General features: G+C 45.0%; 1 protein-coding gene across 1 annotated transcript; it reads left to right on the top strand.

Annotated features, from left to right (window-relative positions):
* Positions 1-2,277: 2,277 nt before the first annotated feature.
* BAG3 (BAG cochaperone 3) lies at positions 2,278-19,756 on the top strand. Its single transcript, XM_065638932.1, has 4 exons — positions 2,278-2,518; positions 14,048-14,383; positions 16,394-16,774; positions 18,447-19,756. Exons 1-4 carry the CDS (start codon positions 2,345-2,347, stop codon positions 19,218-19,220), a joined length of 1,665 nt encoding a protein of 554 aa, XP_065495004.1. The 5' UTR covers positions 2,278-2,344; the 3' UTR covers positions 19,221-19,756.
* The last annotated feature ends 482 nt before the right edge of the window (positions 19,757-20,238 follow it).

Raw genomic sequence — 20,238 nt, 5'->3', positions numbered from 1 at the left:
ATAAACTAGAAGCCATATTGCGTCAGGGCTGCAGTTATGGCCCAGCGACAGCACAGCACCAGAGAACAAAAAGTGAATCACTGATCACATGTAACCTACCGAGCAGGGAGTCCCTTCATCTTCACAAGAAACCAGGCTAAAACCTACCTGTCAGGGAGGACAATTTAATTAACAGAAAAAGCATGAGGTCCAGCCAACTAAATCCAATCTCTAAAATGCTTCTCCTGAGCCCAGACTGCTCTGTCTCCAGCTGGACGCTTGTCCACCCATGGGCTTCTCTCCTGCAGGAGCTCAAGTGAGTCCTGAACCCCTCATCCATGCTAATTTCTGTGAAACATAATCTCCTCCGTTTCTCAGCAGGGCGTGCCCTCGCAAAAAATATTTAATTTAAGCCTGTTAGATAACCCTTTGAATTTTCCTTTTATTATTTTTTTACCTACTTGCTGACCTTATTCATTACTTTCGCTGAGTATATGGTTAGCTGCCAGCTGCAACAAAACAAAGAAACCCTGTCCTTCATGTCTCTGTTTACATTCTATCAGCTACAAACCCCATCTGTATCACTTCCTCGACTTACAAGAGTAATTTTCCTGCAAGACCTTTTAACACCCATGTCTCCTGTGTCTGAATCAGCTGCTTTTGTTGATTTGGCAAAGACTCTGGCATATGCTACAGAGAACATATGGTCTAAGCATGCCTTTCTGTTACAAGAGTGAAATTCCTCTGTAGATGTCTACAGATTGGAAGCAGAATAAATCTCTGATGTTACATGTTTTGAGGCAACTGCTGACATTAGTGAGGCTGAGCAGAGGTTTTATGTCATGGCGGGAGCATGAGAGGTAGGAGATATGACCAGGGACGGGCACCACAAGACTGATTGTGAGATACACAAGGTATGGGACTTGTTGCTGTAGGAAACAGATAAGTCAGTAGTGGTGATAATACAGACATATGAAAGTAAATGCTCTGCGAAAAAAACAAAAAAATTTGTTTACAATACTTATGAGTCAAAGGCACACAACCACGAGGACAGCAAACCGGGTCTGTGATGGACCACAGTGTGGTCCTGAAGGCAAGGGATGTGCAGGATGGAAAAGCTGGAGGAATGAAGGAGCGAGTTTGAGCAATTATTAGGTACTGATGCGCCTGATAAAACCCCCCCACTTTGTCAAAAGATGAATGACTATCAGCATCAAGCAGCATCAAGAGATCTTTGACCCTGCTCGGAGCAGGAGGAGATCCTGACTGTCTCCAGGGTGTGAACAGGCAGGTTCTTCTGAAGTTAAAGAGATGCTTTGGTAATGAGCATCTCTCTCCGAGAAATGCACACCTTTAATTCCGTGAAGCAAACAGCTTTGCAGCAGGTACTGTCTGCTCTTGAAGGACACTGTGCATTCAGTCTTCTACTTAAAGTAACTATCAATCGGCATCTGTGGCTGTTCGTGTGACTGTCAGATGACCACGGGTGGTGTAATGGTGAAGTAGTTACCTCAAACTAAACACACTGAGTGCATAACACGCTGACACAGCACCCGTGGAGAAAGATGATTTTAAAGCTCACATTCTTTGCCTTTAGGTGCGTTTTTAAGTGAAACAGACACCTATCCACTAACAGAGGAGAACGTCCGAAGCAGTTGAATCTGAAGAACACCACCTGCCCGCACCCTTCTTTGGGAAGAAACATTATTTTTGCTATTTATTCATAATAACTTCGAATTACCAGTCACGGAGCAAGGAGCTCTTGGGGAGGAGCTTTGTGCTTTTGCTCGCTACACGGGGCAGCAGGAAGGGATTAAGAGGTGACCGTGTCCCCACCAAAGGACACAGTCAGCGTGCGGGAGGGCTGTGGATTCTCCACGGACACCGATTGCCCACCACGCAGGGTATGAGGTGCCAGCCCCGGAGCTGCAGCAGGCACTGGGCACGGCAGCAAAGCAGCTCTGTGCCGTACATGTACTTTCCTACGCGTGTTCCCGCTGAGCCGCCCTGCAGAGCGACTGCGCTGCCCGCTCGGGCAAAGGGAACCGGGGCCGCCCGCGTTTGGGGTGGCACCACCCGGCCCCGGGGAGACGTGTCCGGTAAGCCGCCGGCCAACCGAGCCGTGCTGGAGACAACCAGAAGTTTCCAGCCCGGCCAGCTCCTCCGCGTCCCTCCTCCTCCGCGTCCCTCCCCTCCGGTCCCTCGTCCCTCCTCCGCCGCCGCCCCCAGCGCCGCCGTTTCCAGACACTTCCAGCCCCGCGCCTCCGCCCCCCCGCCCCGCGGCGGATAAAGCCGGCGGCCCGGCGCCCCCGCCCGCCATTGGGAACAGCGCACGGTCCGGTCCCGGTCCCGGTCCCGGCCCGCCATGAGCGCCGCCGCGCACTCCCCGCCGCCGCCGCAGATGGAGGGCAGCGCCGAGCCGCTGCCCCCCGGCTGGGAGATCAAGATCGACCCGCAGACGGGCTGGCCCTTCTTCGTGGATCACAACAGCCGCACCACCACCTGGAGCGACCCGCGGGTGCGGGCAGCGGCGCCGCAGGTACGGCGGGCGGGAGCGTCCCGGCTCCGCGTCCCGGCCCCGAGGGGCGCGCCGGACGGGGGGCGGCCCGGGTTTGGGAGGGGGGGAACGGGCGCTGCCCCCAGCGGATGGCAATGCAGTGAGGGCAGGAGCTGCCTTTTGTCTCTGACGCACTGCAGTCCCTTTTTTGTGCATTAAATCATTTGATACCTCGGCCCTGTAATGTTTATTTAAAGTTGGTTAAGTCCACCCGGCCTGCCAGGGAAGACGCGAACCTTGATTTATTTTGCAGCTGTGAGCAGCCCAAACAATGAGTGCCCTTAAAAAACAAGAAACCCAACTTGGACTTCTACTTAGAAAGTTTTGCTTTCATTTATTTTTCTTTTTCTTTTTTTTTTTTTTTCCCTGGTCACAAACTATCTCAGTAGCTGTCTGGTCTGGTTTTGTTCTCAAGCATGCTCAGAGAAAAGCCCTATCTTAGTCCAAATATGTCCATGGAAGGAGAGGCGCGGAGGGGAGCGCGGTTGTGATTTTGTCGGGGCCCTCAGGAATGGCCCTTTCAGGTCAAACTCTCTCGGTTTGGGGGAGTTCAGCCCGTTGACCCGCGGTGCTGTTTTCCCAGCGTAGGCAGAAAGTGCTGGAAACTTGAGCTGAAGTACAAGTTGTCTGGTGCGGGAAAGGGTTCTCGCGGGGTTTTCATGCGAGCAGCATCGCTCCGTGCCGGGCCGGCGGAGCGGCTGGGCTTGGCCTGGGGTGCCCGCCGGGGCCGGCGCCGGGAGAGGCGGGGGCGGCTGGCAGGGGGCCCGGAGCCGCCTGCCGCGGAGAGGGGGGGACGCGGGCCCGGGGGAACGGGACGCGGACCCGGGAGCCGGCGGGGAGAACGGGACGCGGACCCGTGAGAACGGGACGCGGACCCGGGGGAACGGGACGCGGACCCGTGAGAACGGGACGCGGACCCGGGAGCCGGCGGGGGGAACGGGACGCGGACCCGGGAGCCCGCGGCTCCCCCTGCCCGGGCAGTGCCCGCCTCTCCGCGCTCGGGGCCTGCAAGCGAATCGCTGCTGGGCGCCGCTTTGAGCAGCACCCGCCCCAAACCGTGTGCTAAACATATAAAAAATTACACCGGTTGGGAGATACCTGCTGTCTTCTCCGAGTATCCTCGGCGTACTTGCTGTCTTCTCGATGTATCCGCGACATACTCGCTGCAAATTTTCTCCCGTAGCCTTACATAAAACGTGAGGATCAAAGCACTCAGTAAGTGTTATTATTTTAAGAACTTAATGTTGCTTAAAATAGTAATTGCCGTGTTGGTGAGTGCGGGCCGTGACTGAGGGCTCGGTGTGGGAGCAGCCGGGTGTTGAAAGGGACGTTCTTTTCTATGGCACCGCAACCAAATCCCGTAACCCGCTGGAGCTGCGTTCACAAAGTGTTTTAATGAATCATAATTGACAAAACGTAGCCTTTCACCCCCTTTTCAACTTTTCAAGGGCTATTTAATTTGATCTAAAAATAAACGACATGATTCTAGTCGATACAAAGAGGTCTTAGAAAAATGTAACTTGATAACGTGAATATTGAGACTGGCATAGGAAGAAAAAGTGCTTTCTAACTCCGTTTTGGAGGCACCACCTTCCTGGTATAATGAAGCACCTGTTAACAGTGGTTGTTTTGGCAAAAAAAAATTAGGATTTTTTTCATAACCATAAAACATACTTGAGAAAGAAAGTGGGCTGTTTACTCAAAGGCTTTTGTTATGGAAATGCCACTTGAACCCATTTGACAGGAAAGTCACATTAAAGCTGCTTTTGATAATTGTGTGAAAACAGTCTGAAGTACTCGGATGGATCAGTTCTCTGCCTGAGTGAGTGCCTGAAACAAAACAAATTTTCGGCCCTATCTGATGTGAAATCTGTGGTAATGCAAAGTGCCTCCTCTTCTGCCAACTGGGAAGGGTTATTGCAGATGGAGAAAGTTGCACCTGCTTTTGAGTGGCTTTTGTGGGACGCACTTTTTTCCAAATGGGAAAAAGTGTTGCTGCTCGCTATCAGCAGGAATGTGCGCATACTTTGGGATCCCTCATTGAGAGAGAGGAAAATGCTTTCAGAGCTGAAAATGGAAAACGGGATTTTGGGGAGTTCCAGTCAGATGTTGCTCAATGAAAAAACCCTCCAGTTTATGGAGATAGAAGTTACTGTGATCTGATACAGTCAATTGTCAGAGCCTTGCTTTTAGAATATCTGCTGGAGTTAATAGACAGCTTCTGAAATTGTTTAAGTGCCAGTGTATTTCCCATGGACAGGTACTATTTATCAAAAGAATCTCAGGATCAGACGCAAGGAAGAGTATTTTTAAAATAATATTTTTTGGTTAAATGATGCCGAAGAAGACGGATTGCCTACTGACATTGAATTTCAAATCTAGCAGTGATTCTTGAAGGCACTGGACTTTTTTTTTTTTTTTTTAACCTAAACAGGTAGGAAGGACAAAATGACAGATGTAGGCAGAAAGGGGGACTAGATATGAACAGCTTTCTGATTTCCCTCATTCTTGGTCTAGCTCAAATGAGAACTTGCGGGTTTTAGGAGTGATCTGAGAACTGCAAAAGCTGACTGCGCGTGTCAGACTTAATGCATCTTTCCAAGGATGATTATACAAAGAACAAACTTGTCCTGACTTCATTGCTGCCTTGCTTTCATTGAATTTGGCCTGTGAAACTAATGATTTTTTTGATCCCTTCTATGATGGTCTTTACGTAACCTTTACAATATACCTATCAATATTCTCTTTGAATATCTGTTCCTTTTTGAAGAGACCTAGACAACAAAATGAGATATTACACAGTAAGTGGACAACAAACAGACTATGCTGACTGCAGTGAGCTGTACCAGATGTATCATCAGGTAAAATAAGAAATGGCTCTTTTAAAATTTTAACCATGACAGAGCCATTTTAAATTGAAGGAACCAGACCTTGATTTTGCATTTAACTTTGTGGTTTAGATTTTAGATCAACTCGGTGGCTTTCTGTTATTCAGCCTGGCCTTTATTCTACCCACATGAAGGATGTGTGTCCTTCCTCTGCATGTTTAGCTCTGTTACTTGTTTGAAATCACTGCAGTATAAGGCTGGGCTAGGAAGACCTTCCCGAGAAAGAACAACAAAAAGTCTTGCTGTGCTCCAGTGAGAAACACGCCATGACTTTGCAGATAACTGAAAAACATTAATGAAACCATCAAAACCTCTTGGTAGCCTAATGATTTTTTTCAAGTGTTTAATTTGTTGATAGTAAATCAATCAAAGTTCAAGGTACAATCAATATAATGAAGCATGCTTATGCATACTTCCATAAAAAAAGTGTTTACTAGCGATGTTTTTTGGTTTTCATGTGTTGACATACGCTTGGCATACTTTCTGTACGACTCTCTTACAGTGTTAAATTATTTACTTGGTATTCCCCGAAGCGTTGATAAAATAGATTACATTTAAAGAAGAAAACAGAAACAAGGCTTGTGTAAGTGTATATTGATGCCCCCTCCGTATGTTGTTTCCACGTGCAGTAAACCCAATGGGAAATACTGCAACTAAAAATAGACGAAAGGAATTGACTGTGCTGAGCTTCCCTGAACTAATATCACAATGATCGATAGCTCGCTAATGCCTTAGGTTTGACATAAAAGCTGTACCAGCCAGCCACGAAGTCTAGGAGCAGTCATAAAAGTGATATATTTGGTCTAAAAAAAGGAAGAAGCAGCCGTCTTACCCTGGTACTGATGGCTTTGGTGGTATTTGGGGAACAACTAATGGCACCTCAGCTTCCATCCTCACCCTTCCTGTTAGTTACTTCATGACTGTTGCATCTCTTTTCTCTCTGCTTCCCCAAATAAGTCTTGAGTCACTCGATTCCCATCCCTTTAGCAGTGAACTTATTTTCGAGCACTGACTTCTCACGTTCAGGTTGACTGAAAAATTCTTGGTAAACCAAATTAGAAATTGCATTGAAAGTTCGATACGATCTCTCTGAAACTCTGTGTCTTTTGCAGTGGTTCACATCCGTGGAAGGGAATGCAAGACTAGAGAACAACTTAAGTATCTTTTACCTGCCGTGTATTTTACATTAAGTGCATTCTGCCAGGTGTACAGTTCGATTGTCCCTTAACAAGTTAGTTACTAGTTTATAAAGGTACTGTATATAAAATGCCTATGATGTAAAATACCAGTAGGGGATTTTTGGAGGGTTATGTACTGGCTTTGTCCAGATCCCCTGAAGCTGCTTTGTGTAGGTATTTAAAGCCCCCACCTTGATAGAACATAGTAATCAGGGAGTTAATTTATGGGATATCAATTCATCTGAAAACAAGGGGTGGATCAAATTAGAAATAAGAAAAAGAACGCAGAGACATGATACTGGTAATAACATGGCAGTGTCTGGGCAGTCATGCAAGAGGAAAAGCAAGGAAGGTCTTCCATGGTTCTGTGACCCTCCTGACACAGCGCACCTCTTATCTAAAGGAGGAAGAATACTTGTGCCAGGTGGCAGCATTCTTAGCCAGGAATCACATTTTTAACACCTACAACTTATACACAGGCAGGACTTTCCCATAACCACATGGCAAAAATAGAATTGTTCCCACTTGAGCTGTGATAAGACAGGTAACGATCCAATGCACTTCAGGGTATTTAGACAGTATCACTCTAGGTGAGCTCTGTCTCCACTTTTTCTGTGGTGGCTATGCCCCCTCTTCATGCCAAGTTAGATATAAAACAGAAGAAATGGCTTGTTCGCACAAATTACATTATTTAATTACAGACAAAAATGCTGTATCTTCAAATATGCTGCAGAACCTATTGGTTTGATTCTGTTTATTTTTTCCTTCTCGGTTTTACGGGCAGGAAAATGAGACGTGGGGTGGTGAAGTGACTTGTCTAACATCGCCCAGTAGGTCAGGGAGCGCAAAAGTACATTATTATGGCTGATGGCAAAGCCTTAGAATTGATAGAGGGTGCAGTGTAGCAAGTGTGTTTATAGTGTTGGAAAATTGCTGGTTAAGGAAATGAACTCAGAAGACTGCTGTGTGCAACGTGAAGTTCAGATGAAAATGTAGACCCTGACTACAACTTGCAGAATTCACAGTTGACTCTTCAGTTGTTAGCTACCTATTCTCCTTTTTATGGGGGGCGTTGTTTTGCTAATTCCTGAGGTTTGTGCTTTCTTCTGTGTTTCAAATTTCTAGCTAAGAGCAGGAAAGCAACACGTTGACCACCTGGTTCTTAGGTAAGCAGGCAGTGAACAGATATAACTGAATAACGTTTGTCACTCATCACCCTTGTCAAGGAGATTTCTGTTAGCACTCCGAAGGGCTTTTCTCTAATGCCGTCCATTAAAGCTGACAGGACGGGTGGTGATACCAGCTCTCTCCTAAGAGCATTCTGTTTTTTGTAGGAGTCGCTGCTTTCTCTGAACATGTTCAGTTTGGCCCATCAGAGGCTTTCTGTGTGTGCATCAACTTCCATTTGCGGGCATAAGGGACAAGTGTCTTCATGTCTGCGCCAAAGCATTTGAGCTTAAGAAAGAATCATCTTAGTGATAAAAAGAACAGTTTTAGTTCCTGAAACAAGATTAGTCTGGAAGATAACCAACATGTTTGCTCCAGTACGGCTCTCCATTCTGGAAAGTTGAGTATTAGATTTCTCCTTCAGTTTCTCATAGTGTTTGTTCTGATGACATCATTGCGCTCCATCAGAGCATACCTTAATGTAATATTTGTATAATACAACGTGGTAATTATAAGAGAGAACAAAAGGCCTATTTGCCTACACATGTGTGTTAGGAAATAAAACTCAGCATTCAAAACGTAAAACACCAAACACAGCTTGGCATATAAATGGGTTGCATGATGTGACGGACATGAAGTTCCACTGACACAACTCATGCGACTGAGCTTATTCACGGTTTCCTTCAGTCATTAGCTAATGATATCTTGCTCAAATGCCTATGTGCTCAGTCTGTATATTTAAGTGCAAATTGTGAGTAAAAGAGTGAGAATGTAAAAACCTTCAGTGGCTGGAGCACAGTGGTAGGAAGCCCTGAGAGCAACTCACTCTCCACCTTCTCTCTTGTATATGCATGAAACCTACTTCATGGTAATGTTGTGCTATTAATATGGTTAAACTCAAAGCACTGTTGAGAAACTTTGTAGAAATACTTGCATATGCTGACTTCTATTGGTAGCAAGGCCTGTGTATTGATTTATCTAGTTACTGCAATAGAAAAGGAAAAAAAAAAAAGTCTGGGCAAAAGAAAAATACGAGTGGATATGGAATCCAGTTCTAATGGTGAACGTTTTGCCTTTCCATGCCATAAAATGTTGTTTGTTTTTTTAATCAGAATTTTTACACCATTCTTAGATTTGAATATTAGGTACTACTGATTTTTGGTTATTCGTGCCAGTTTCTGATGAAAAATAGATTCATGTGCAAAGAAAACTTAGCTGTATTTCAATCACTCCTTTTAGTTATCTTGTATTCTGTTGTGACAGAACAGAATCATACTACTCCTTTCTTCTTAAATATATAGGATCCAGGCTTGAAATAGTGCGAAGCGTGCTCTCTAGTCAGCTTTTGTCAGATACTGGCATTTTCTCAGTCACTTGAGCAACCAGAATACTTATCTTTGTGTGATACTCTTTACAGCAGCAGCTTAAAAGTTCAGAACCATACTGAAGTCAGTAGACCTTCTATTTGTGTACGGAGAGAGATATTTAATCTTTTGGTAATGCTCTTAATATTTGTGTTCCTTTGCTAGATAATACTTACAAAACAAGTATCATTTTAATATTGACACTGCTGCTCTGCGAGAGCTACAGAGGTGCTACATGTGTGTATAATATTACACATACATGCTTTAGAGAACCCAGTTCACTGTACTACAAATAATATCAGTACAGGTCAAGAAAAATGCAAGAATGTGATGGCAGCAAAACTTGCTTTTTACCTTTTTCCATAAACCATTTCAGTATAAGAGGAATGAAAAATGTATTATGCAACCAGTCTCAAAAGGGAGATTCCAAGTTCGATACAACTATTCAAGTAATCTAGTGTGCATACAGAATATTTTGACAAATTTAATTCTATTGGTACAGCCATCTGGATGACTTCAGTGGCAATTCGCTGGTACCAGCAGTGACTGAATTTGCAGGTTTCTGTGTTTCGGTCTGGAATAACACTTGAGCAGTCACTGGGACACATTGGGAGTTACGCCGTTGTCCGCTCCAGACAGATGCTACGGCTGTGAATTTCTTCGCAAGGCTGCATTTTGCTGTCACTTTTTAAAGATTATTACTCCATTGGCACTCAGTGTCAGAACTCATTTAAAATCTGAGTAAGTCTGAGGATTTTAGCATCACTCCTGACCATGCCCTTCCCAGGGGAAGCCAAAAGTAGGATGTGGGGGCTATGAAGTGTTTTTTTCCAGTTGCACAACTTGTGCTGGCTGCACCTTTATTTATCGTGGTGATGGCCTCACAACAGAAACGCGTGTCCTCGTCCCCAGAGGTGGGAGCGCTGTCATTCCTCCTGAGCAGATCTCCCAGCACGGCTCCGCTGTCCCACTCGCAGCTTGTCCAAAACAAAGTGAGGCTTTTTTTTTTTCCTCTTGTTTGACTGGTGACGATGACACTTTATCCTTGCTTGGCACCTACTGAGAGGGTGGATTTGGTCTGAGTTTCTGGTGTTGGTTCAGGCCACCTGAAGTGTGTAGGCCAGGACTGTTGTTGAAACTTCCAAGCTGCTCCAGGGGTTTTTTTTGCCTTTTTGTACTCCTCTTCCTTTTAGGGATTCTGTCTCTTAAATATAAAATGCGTGATCACAGCCGGGTTTCCTGCAGTGCTGATTATCAATGCTACTTATGGGAAAATTAATCAATATTCTGTCGCGTATAATTACTGTCCATTTTAGTGTCAAAGGACTTCTTGTTTCCATGGATGAGGGCAGGAGAAATGGACTTAATTTTTTTTTAAAGCAAAAATCCGAGTTGGGTTCCTGTTTTTTATACTTAAACTGGGAAGGGTGATGGACTAAGGCTTGTAATTCAATTATTGGTTGTATCTCTTTGTGCAGATTTGTGTTAAATGTGAACTCTGGGCTTTTTCAGATAAGATGTTTGTTAACATAATGAGCAAGAACCGTATTTGATAGAAGGCAAGTAAAAACAATAGATATTTTTGGTCTCTTGGCTGGCTATCTGGTGAAATTTAGGAATGAAAATGTTCAGAAGGAATCCATGAATCTTCTCCGTAGCGTTAGGACAGATTTTTTTTCAGAGCTCGATTCCATTCCTCTCTCCTTGCCCGTGTCCCCAGGCACACCTGCGCTTCTCCTGAAGTCTTCCAGAACCTGTTTGTCCAGGCTGGAAACACAGGTCTCCCTTGCACACCTTGTGCGTGTCGATGGACATAGGACTAGCAAACGTCAGAAACTGTTGATAGAGTTCAATGTGAATTAAGTGTTGAAGAGAACAATGTGGATCAGGAAGGGCAGTTGTGGGAGCACCTTTCCTAAATCTCATCTCTGCCTCAGAGCTACTGGTGGTGGGAAAAAAAAGGGGACATTGCATTTGCTCTTCTGCTGAGGGCTGCACCAGTATGACTGCACTGGTAAGAGACACACACATGCACAAGTCCTCTGTGGTTATCAGACCTGAATACAGGGTAAAAAAACCCCTGGTGCAAAGAACCAGCTTGAAATGCTAACTTTCTGCAGGAGCAGCGTAGGTTTTCTGAAGCTGTGAGAATATATGACAAATTATGAGAGTGTAGTTTGTGCTGTGGCTCTTAAAGAGGGGCTAGTGTTTCCATTAAAAAAATAGAGTATTAAACTTGCCAAAAGTTTCATTTCAGATATAAACTAAATTGCTTGAAAAAGCAGTCCAACCTGATTTTTTTCTGCTTTTGGGCTGTTATTTTTGTATTTCTTCCCAGGACTTAAAATGCAGAGGCAGATTTCTCAGGTTGCTAAGATGGTTCAAACCAAGGGCAGCCTCAAGGGTCTGAAAATGAAGACAAGGGAGGGGAAGCCTGTGGTCAGACTCCTAGGAAGGGGCTCATGGAACGTGGGGCACTGGGACACTGTCCGTATTGAAGCCTTGGCAAGGATTTATTGCTGTGGATTCCTCCAGAAGGTCGAAGGGCTTTATCCCCAAGTGGAGCAGTTCAAAACATTGCAGAGCCCTAAAATGCTGAGAGAGAGGAGCTGGCAACTAATCCCTTAGGGCATAGAATCATAGAATCATTTCAGCTGGAAGAGACCCTCAGGATCATAGAGTCCAACTATAACCTAACCTGACTCTAGCACTAACCCATGTCCCTAAGAGCTTTGTCTAAAGGTCTTTTAAACCCCTCCAGGGATGGTGACTCCCACTGCGCTGGGCAGCCTGTGCCACTGCCTGACAACCCTTTCCGGGAAGAATTTTTTCCTAATATCCAATCCAAACCTCCCCTGGCGCAACTTGAGGCCGTTTCCTCTTGTCCTGTAACTTGCTACTTGGGAGAAGAGACCAACCCCCTCTGTGCTCCAGCCTCCTTGCAGATCGGTTGCATACCCAGGGGGAGTGGAGTGGAGCACCCATGGCTGAGGAGCCATCTCGTGTCAGGGCATCTGTAGGTGCTGCTGGCCCACCCAGCTCCTAAACCCTTCCCAGCGCCGACCCTTCCTGCAGCGGGTCTGGCAGTGCTGGAAGTGACTGAATCTCCTTTTTATAGCGGTGGGAGCCGTGCCTGAGGTGGGGTGGCTTGCTGCGAACTCTCGGGTTACACCCGCTCCCTCGGTCAGGGAGACTGTGCCGAGCAGCTGGTGCGCGCCGGGCGCAGAAATGCCCGGAGTCAGCGCCGAGCGGCAAGGTGCTTCTTCCGACTGTCGAATCATCAGTTTCCCTCCCCGCCCGGCAGCCCGCGCGGCTCCGCTTGCCCGGCAGACATTTGGCTCCGACGCGGCCTCGCATTGTTGCTAGCTGAGCGCACCTCGAATTTATTTTCCAGCAGACGCAGTTCGCTGGCGTAACTGGACGTCCCTCCGGGTCCCTGAGGGATGGCTGCCGGCAGAGCTGCGCGTTCAGGGCTGTGCCGGTAGAAGGTGAACTGGCCAACGCTTGTTGGTCCTCGGGCTCCTGGAGCCCCTAGACAGCCTGTGTTGAGCAGAGGAATGTGCTTTCCTGGTAGGGTGAGTTTAAAATGACTCGTCTGTCGGCGGCAGATCCCAGTGCAGACCTTGGCGTGAGATCATCCTTGTTCTGCAACTGGAAATGCCAACTTCAAATTACTGCTCTGTGCAGACTTTATAAGCCTGGCTCTCTCTCCTCTGTGCTTCTTTCAGAATTTTTCCTTTGTGGAGGGTTTTTTTTTAAGGAGTAAAAGGAAATGGAACATCAGGGCTCTGACTCTGAACTTGTTCCTTTCAGTACATATTATTTTATTAACTTACCTAAATAATAGCCTTTATTCTCTGCAGTTTCATTGCTTACAGGAATTCTGAGAAATTACTTTTTGAGGGGATACTTTCATATAGGAAGAACACTCAAAATCTGGTTGGTAAAATAGTTAATTCTTGATGAATTAGAATATTAATGTGTACAGAAGCGACATGAAATATTTTTGCAGCTTAAACACCTCTTTTAAAAATAGGTTTTCCAACACTTGCACCATATGTCCCCTTATTAAATTCTCCTCTTACTGAATAATGACATTACCCTCTGAATGACAGAGGTGCTTGTTATATGATCTGACTTAGAGATACATCTGGAACTTGGCCCTCGTAGGGCCTCAAAATAGAATGACCGATGCAGGAAGAACTTACTAGAGCACTTGTGAGGGCTCTTAGTACAAACTGCTTCCACCCTTGCCAGAGCTTTGACATTGTCCAGACAACACAGAGATTTCTTTTATCTTGCTTTTCAGCGTTTTCCTTTTCATTGTGCTATGCTGTCTTGCCCTCCCCTCTCTCTCAATATTTACTGAGCCAGATCCTCCCCTAGCTGAAAGTGAATATATTCTTCAGTATACAGCATCAGTCACTCTTTCAAGAGCCAGTGGGATGAACAATATCAACAACCATTGTGCTTCTGATGAGATTAGGCTTCCTCGAAAGCATCTTTTTAGATGTTATCTGTAGCACGGGGTGGGTGGGTTCTGAGAGGTGCTGAGGAAATGCCTCTGGTCTGATGGACGCTTGTTTGAATTGGAAGAGCCCCGTCTGAAGGGGCCGGGCTGGTGGCTAAATACGAGTAACAGGTGCTCAATAGGAAATCCTGTTGTAATTAGGTATTTTAAAGCCTAAACTGGCATTTATGAGAATAAGCAGATCATTAAGCTTCCTCTTTTCTCTTGCCTGCAGATCTGGGCTGTTAGCTCCTGCTGTTAGCTGCCCTGTGTGGACCCAGGAGGGTCTGAACTTGTACACAAGCTGATACTGCTCTTAGGACAGACCTTCAGGGCAGTTTTTTCTTATTAAATGCATTGAGTCGAGTTACCAGCAAGTGCTATGTGGTGTTTTTAACTCCTAGGAAGGCCAGTCATCAGCAAATGGTCCGTCTCCCAAGCAGCCGGCAGCAAGAGAAGGAAACGTGGGATACCCCAAGCTCCGGGCTGGCTACATCCCCATCCCCGTCATCCACGAGGGCATCGATGGCAGACAGCAGCACCCGTGCTTTGCTGCTCCGCAGCGATACAAGACAGAAGCTGTGCCCCCCACGGTGCAGGCGCAGCCACCTCTAAGAGGGGGCTATGCCGGCCCCGAGTCCCCTCCAAGGGGACCGGCGGAGGCTTCTCAACCAGATAAACAATGCGGACAGACAACGGCAGCTGCAGCAGCCACAGCACCGGCCACACACGGACCCGAGGTAACTTGTCAGTGTTGCTGGGGTGTGGTCTTTGCAGCATTTGTGACTCGAATGTCACACGGGTAGTTCATCCTTCAGAAAAGCCACACTTGCCACAGGATTACATTTTCCCCAATACTTCCAGAGTATGAAAATGCGAAAGTGCACAGTCATGGCAGCATAAATATGTAATGTTTTTCTAGCATCGCTTGCTTTCATTAGGGAGTGATTCTGCAGAAACAAATGCGTGTAAATGGCTTTGGCAAAAAGAGGAGCCCCCGAGTCGTGCAGGTCCTGCAGCAGGGCTGGGTTGTTGGGGTTTGTGCTGGTTCCCCCACAAGCAGAGGATACAGACAAGCCTCCTGTGTTCTGCACTGTGAGTCAGAAGCTGAAGAGAACAAAGTGGGAGAGAAAAAAAATAAAAGTGGTCAGTTAGCTAAGAACCCAGGCTGGCTTAGAAGTTGTATTGCTGTGATCTTTGCTTTCCAGTTGAATACTTCGGTTGTTATAAGTGTATAGATTCACATATACACAGCTTTAAAATTGAATTGTAAAGTATTTTTGTCATTCAGTGGCATGTTAAAATACTTCCAAACTATGAGCTTTAAAAAAAAATAGTCACCCTACTTGCTTTGTGTCTCAAAATGTAGGAATTTGGTTTGCCTGTTTCTAGACAATTAGCAGAACTGCTATTCTTGTAAATATGGAAATATCAACTTCATTTTTAATCAAAGATGAGCAGGAAATTCAGCCTTCACCAAGCTGAAAATACATCACCAGGTCTGTAATTCTGCAGTGGTGGCTCTGAAACCTGTTTGGAGTCTGAGCAATGTAATTAAAATTCTGTTAGCAGGTTTCTGAGATGACTGGACTAACAATGCAGTGCCAGGACAAGAGGCTCAGCTTTTACTTCTCCAACACTGTACAGTTGGGAATACACTTTATTTTGTACACAGAGTGCTTTCAGGAGTATGTTTTCTGTGCCTCCCACTGAAGTCCTCTGGGATAACTACTGAGGACCTCAGAACTTGCTGTTACAAACTCAGGCAGCACGGTGTGGGAATCAACTGACCAGAGCCCGATTGTGCCTTTAAACGCCCTGTTGACAAGGCCATCAGTAGTGGCAGTGATGGGTACCAGCATTTATTTATTTGAAGTTGCTTTTTTGTGGGCAGCTGAGCAGTTCACCAGCACCAAAAGGAGGAGTCTTGTTCCCCTTCCTTGCTTGCACTTCTCTTGCCTCTGGCGGAGCTGTCCTGCTCCAGTCTGACCTGACTTTTCACTGAGCTGTGTAATTATTTCCTGATGGATTTGTTGGGTTTTTTTTTTCCTCTTACTTAGTGAAACTGGTGAGAGAATAGCCTGATAACTGCTGGAGTTGGTGCAAAGTCGGTGAGGGGATGGATTGGCATAGCAGGAGGAGGGAGGGAGCTATGAGCAGATAATCTGCCTTTCCCCAAACTGCAGCCCCACAACCAGGTCCAAGCTGGTGCAGCTCTCAGTGCTGGTGACAAGGGGCTGAGGTGCTGGAAGGTCTTAGGAGGGTAAAAGGGGGCATTAGCCCTACGTGCATTGCCATAGCCTGCTACCAATTCCATGCTTTTAAAAAAGCCAATATCTGTTAGTGTGACCCGGATCAGAAGTCTAAATGTTGTGTGCCTCTGTTAGGGGGTTGTTTTTGTGTCCAGCATATAATTTGTTTGCTTAACTTTAGTTTGCCTCAAATTTAACAGGTTTAGACAGGAACAGCCATGCAAAAGCAGCAAACATTCTGACTGGGCATCCACTCCCTGCTCATTTGAGGGCTGGGAATGCTGTAGCTCAAGTTTCTACTTGTTATAATGATGCTCTCTCACAACTTCTGTGGTTTGTCTGGTGAGGCCCTTGGCCAAAAAAACAAGGAAGTGGATCCTTTGCTGGAAACATGAGCTCAGTTTCTATGACCATCTCCTCTTTTTCTCTTTGGAAATGGAAAAGTACTGTGAGCACAAAACTGTTAACGTTTAATAATGGGTTTTGTTTTCGTGGCAGCCTCAATCTCCTGGAGCTTCTGATTCTCCAACAGTTTCCCCCCAGTCCTCCGGCAGACCCAATGCAGGAAGCCATCAGCTTCCTCGTGGTTATATTCCAATTCCCGTGATCCACGAAAACATCCAGCGGCAACCAACGCAAGTCTACCATCAGGCACAGAAAACACACTACCCGGCCCAGCAGAGCGAATACCAAGCCCACCAGCCAGTGTTTCACAAAATCCAGCCGGATGAGCGGGAGCCCAAGCCCATGCGAGCGCAGTCCCCGTTCAGAGTGGCTCAGAGGGGCTCGTCGAGCCGTGAAAGTTCACCGGCCAGAGTCACCACCCAGATCCAGCCCCCGGCTCCCATCAGGGTGCAGACGGTTGTGGACAGACCCCAGGTATGTAGAATGGGGAAGGGAATGACCTGCCAGGGATTTTGTGCCGTGTGGCTAGTGCTGAAAACTTGGCTCATGCTAACGTGAAAGCATGCAGAGCCGTCTCCATTTCTGTATTTAAACAAATTGGGAGATACTGACGTAATTTACTAGCATCAAGCTGCCTTTCCACCTATCAGGATTGTGGAGTCATTGGATCCCTGAAATATGATTTAACACACAATTTGATTTTCCTCCTGTCAGAGTATAATTAAGTGTAATTACACTGAGGTCACTGATGTTGCATTGTGTTTGTGAGAAGAAAATCAGGTCTGTGGGATTTGTGGCATCTATGTAAATACACCTCATTGATGTCTCAGAACCATTTAGGATAGCATCAGATGCACAAAGTAGTTTTAGTTATGGAGAAAGAGGATCAGCAAAATCTAGTTTTGGAGCTTTTTATTCTTCCTACATGAAGAACTTACTGATAGAACATACTGGTCATTGAATGTTTCTTCCATTGTAAAATTCTTAATAAAACTACAGTTAAAGGCTACTGGGAACTTGATAACTGTGAGCTTTGATTTCCTCTCTGGAGAGATTTCGCACTGAAAATGACAGGAGCAGAATTAAATTAATATTTGTGAAAACAAGTGCTAGGACAAAACAATGAAGCCTTCAGATTTAATGGTATATTCTAGGTTATAGTGCTAATTTATTTTGACGGGTGAGAATTTGAGGTCCCTAATCAAATTTTAGATTTAATGGGTAAAGCAGTAACAGATTGTCAGTGCAGGCCAGTATTTGGTTTAAATAGAAATGTAGGTATTTTGCTTCAGCCATCTAAATCCGTGAGAGCTGGATCCCAGTACCATTGTTATAGTATATATATATATTTTATATATATATGTTATATATATATATGTTATATATACAGATCACTGTATATGTGTAGAAATAAGTGAAGGGGTGGCAGGGAAAGGAAAATACAGATGTCATTAATTCCAGTTAGCTGGTAAGATTTCAAAACTAATCTCAATATCAAGAGATTTCTGATTTGATGACTTAGATCTGTGGTAATCCCAGGGTTTGTCTCTAACTGCTACAGTGTAGTAAGATTGACTTAGTAGCCTCTGCATGTAAATGCTCTAAAGGTAAAAACAGTAAAAATAAGCGCTAGTGAAAAAAATAAATGTCCTGAAAACAGGAAGGGGATGAGAATGGCCCAAAATGCGATTAAACTCAGCAAAGTAGTGAGCTTTTCCAGACACACCAGCTCTCAGTTAGTGACACACTACGGATGAAATCTTGACTGTGCTGCAGTGAGCTGCAACAAATCTTACTGACTTGGATCGGTGAGGGTTTTGCTCTGAGTTCCTCTCTTGTAAAACTGCTTGTAGGGCTGATTTTAGTGAGCATGGGTAGGATTTGGTGGGTTGAAGTTCAATGTCTTTGAGAGTCGAGTGCTTGTAATCTGCAATAGCTTGAAAACAATAACTGAACTCTTCAGCTCAGTGGTTTTTATTTTAAACCAGTACAATTCAGCAATGCACAGGAAAGAATAATCATCTGGTATGTGTGAAAATTGCACTTCTAGAAGTACAGAGAACTGGTTGTTAGGTTACTTGTTCTTTAGAAGGAAATAAGGAGCATTGTTCGTTATATCTCACCACACATTTGCCTTGCTCACCAGGTTTCTCAGCAGCAAGTCCCACCTCAAGAGCCACCAAGACCATCCCCACCTCCTGAAATCAAACCTGAAAACAAGGCAGTCCCACCACCTGCAAATGAGGCGCCATCACCATATATCCCAATTCAGGTCACCCACCAAGAACCAGATACTAAACTGCCACCCCAGAAGCCTCCAGCCACGGCCGAGAAAGCTGATAAAAAGGTTCCCTGCCCAGCTAAGATTGTTCCCCCACAGGAAAAGCCTCCGCCTGAAGAAGCAGCGACACTGAAGACAATGGAAACAGGAGAACCTCAAAAGCATCCTGGTGTTTTGAAAGTGGAGGCAATTCTGGAGAAAGTACAAATGCTCGAGCAGGCAGTCGACTCTTTTGAAGGCAAGAAAACTGACAAAAAATACTTGATGATTGAAGAGTATTTGACCAAAGAGTTGCTAGCCCTAGACTCAGTGGACCCTGAGGGCCGCGCGGATGTGCGCCAGGCCAGGAGAGATGGTGTAAGGAAGGTCCAGAACATTTTGGAAAGACTTGAACAGAAAGCAGAAGATGTCCCAGAACCAGTTCAGGTTGATGGACTTCAGCCAAATTTGCCAGAGCCTAAGCCACCACAGGAGATCATGGAGATTGAACCTGTGGTAGTCAAGAGCAAGGGAGATACCACTAATAAAGATGCTAAAGAGGAAACCAAAATGGAAAGACATCAGCCTGAAACTAAGGAAGAGGTGTTTACCAATCTCACCACCACGACAAACACATCTAATAATCCAACTGAACCGTAGCCCCATGCTGAAATTAAAATCTCTCAGACTTTATAACTTAAAGTGTGGTTAAGTGAGTTTTAAGTTGCATGCATTTCCAGAGCTCTTTTCAATTGGTTTTTAATCAACATAGCAGCTTGGGACACAGTAAACACTTTGTGGGGGAAGGAGGGAGTTAGAAAGAAAGTAATGCATTTATCCTTTACTCTTACACTATGTAAAAGACACGTTTCAAAACAAACCCTGTATATTAATCACTTTTAGATCAGCTGAGCGAAAAAAAGGCAACTACTTCAGGGTTAGTATTGATGCGTGTTGTTTAGGATGTATTCTTTTGCAGGTGATTTTTGTAAAATCAGTGGCCTGCGTTGTCAGAATACCAGTCCTTCTATAAGTGTAGCCACTCTAACAGTAATGTTTTTATTTTTAATGTTCACAGTTGGGCACTTTAAGTAATGATGGATAGAAAATGTGTAAGAAACTGTAAGGATATTTATATGTGTGCAGGACTTCAATGCTATACTTTAAGAGGGAAATAAAATAATACAGAAGCCTAATTTAGTCCTGTGATTTTATGGAAATGCAAGGGCAATAATTGGTTTCAAATACACTCTTCTAACCTGAGATTTCTTTTAGTTACACCACTGTAGTTGAAGTCTGACAGCTGCTTTCTCATCAAAACCAAAATGTGCCTTTCTCCATTCACTTGCTCCCTTTGAATGTCATTGCTGTATCACACTTGTGATTAAGGAAATAATTTGGCTTAGCATTTTATTTTCTTTATCCTTCTACCCTGGGAGCCACCATTTAACAGAAATGTTTATAAAATTAAGAAATCTCTATCTGCTGCTGTTGTCTTACAGAAATTTACAGCATCTTAACTTGTTCTGCAAAGTCATTAGCCTTTTATTAGCAAGTGTTTGAGTTTCCAGCCAAACACACTTTGTATTCATAGAGCAAATATGATTAAGAGGTAGTCCTCTCATTTTGTGAACAGTTTAAGCAATACTTCATGGTTGTTCTAAGTGACTAGCAACTT

The sequence above is a fragment of the Caloenas nicobarica genome, chromosome 7 (genome assembly GCF_036013445.1).
Source record: "Caloenas nicobarica isolate bCalNic1 chromosome 7, bCalNic1.hap1, whole genome shotgun sequence".
Classification (NCBI taxonomy): domain Eukaryota; kingdom Metazoa; phylum Chordata; class Aves; order Columbiformes; family Columbidae; genus Caloenas; species Caloenas nicobarica.
The sequence above is the reverse complement of the archived record's forward strand: the minus strand, read 5'-3'. Positions and strand labels throughout refer to the sequence as shown.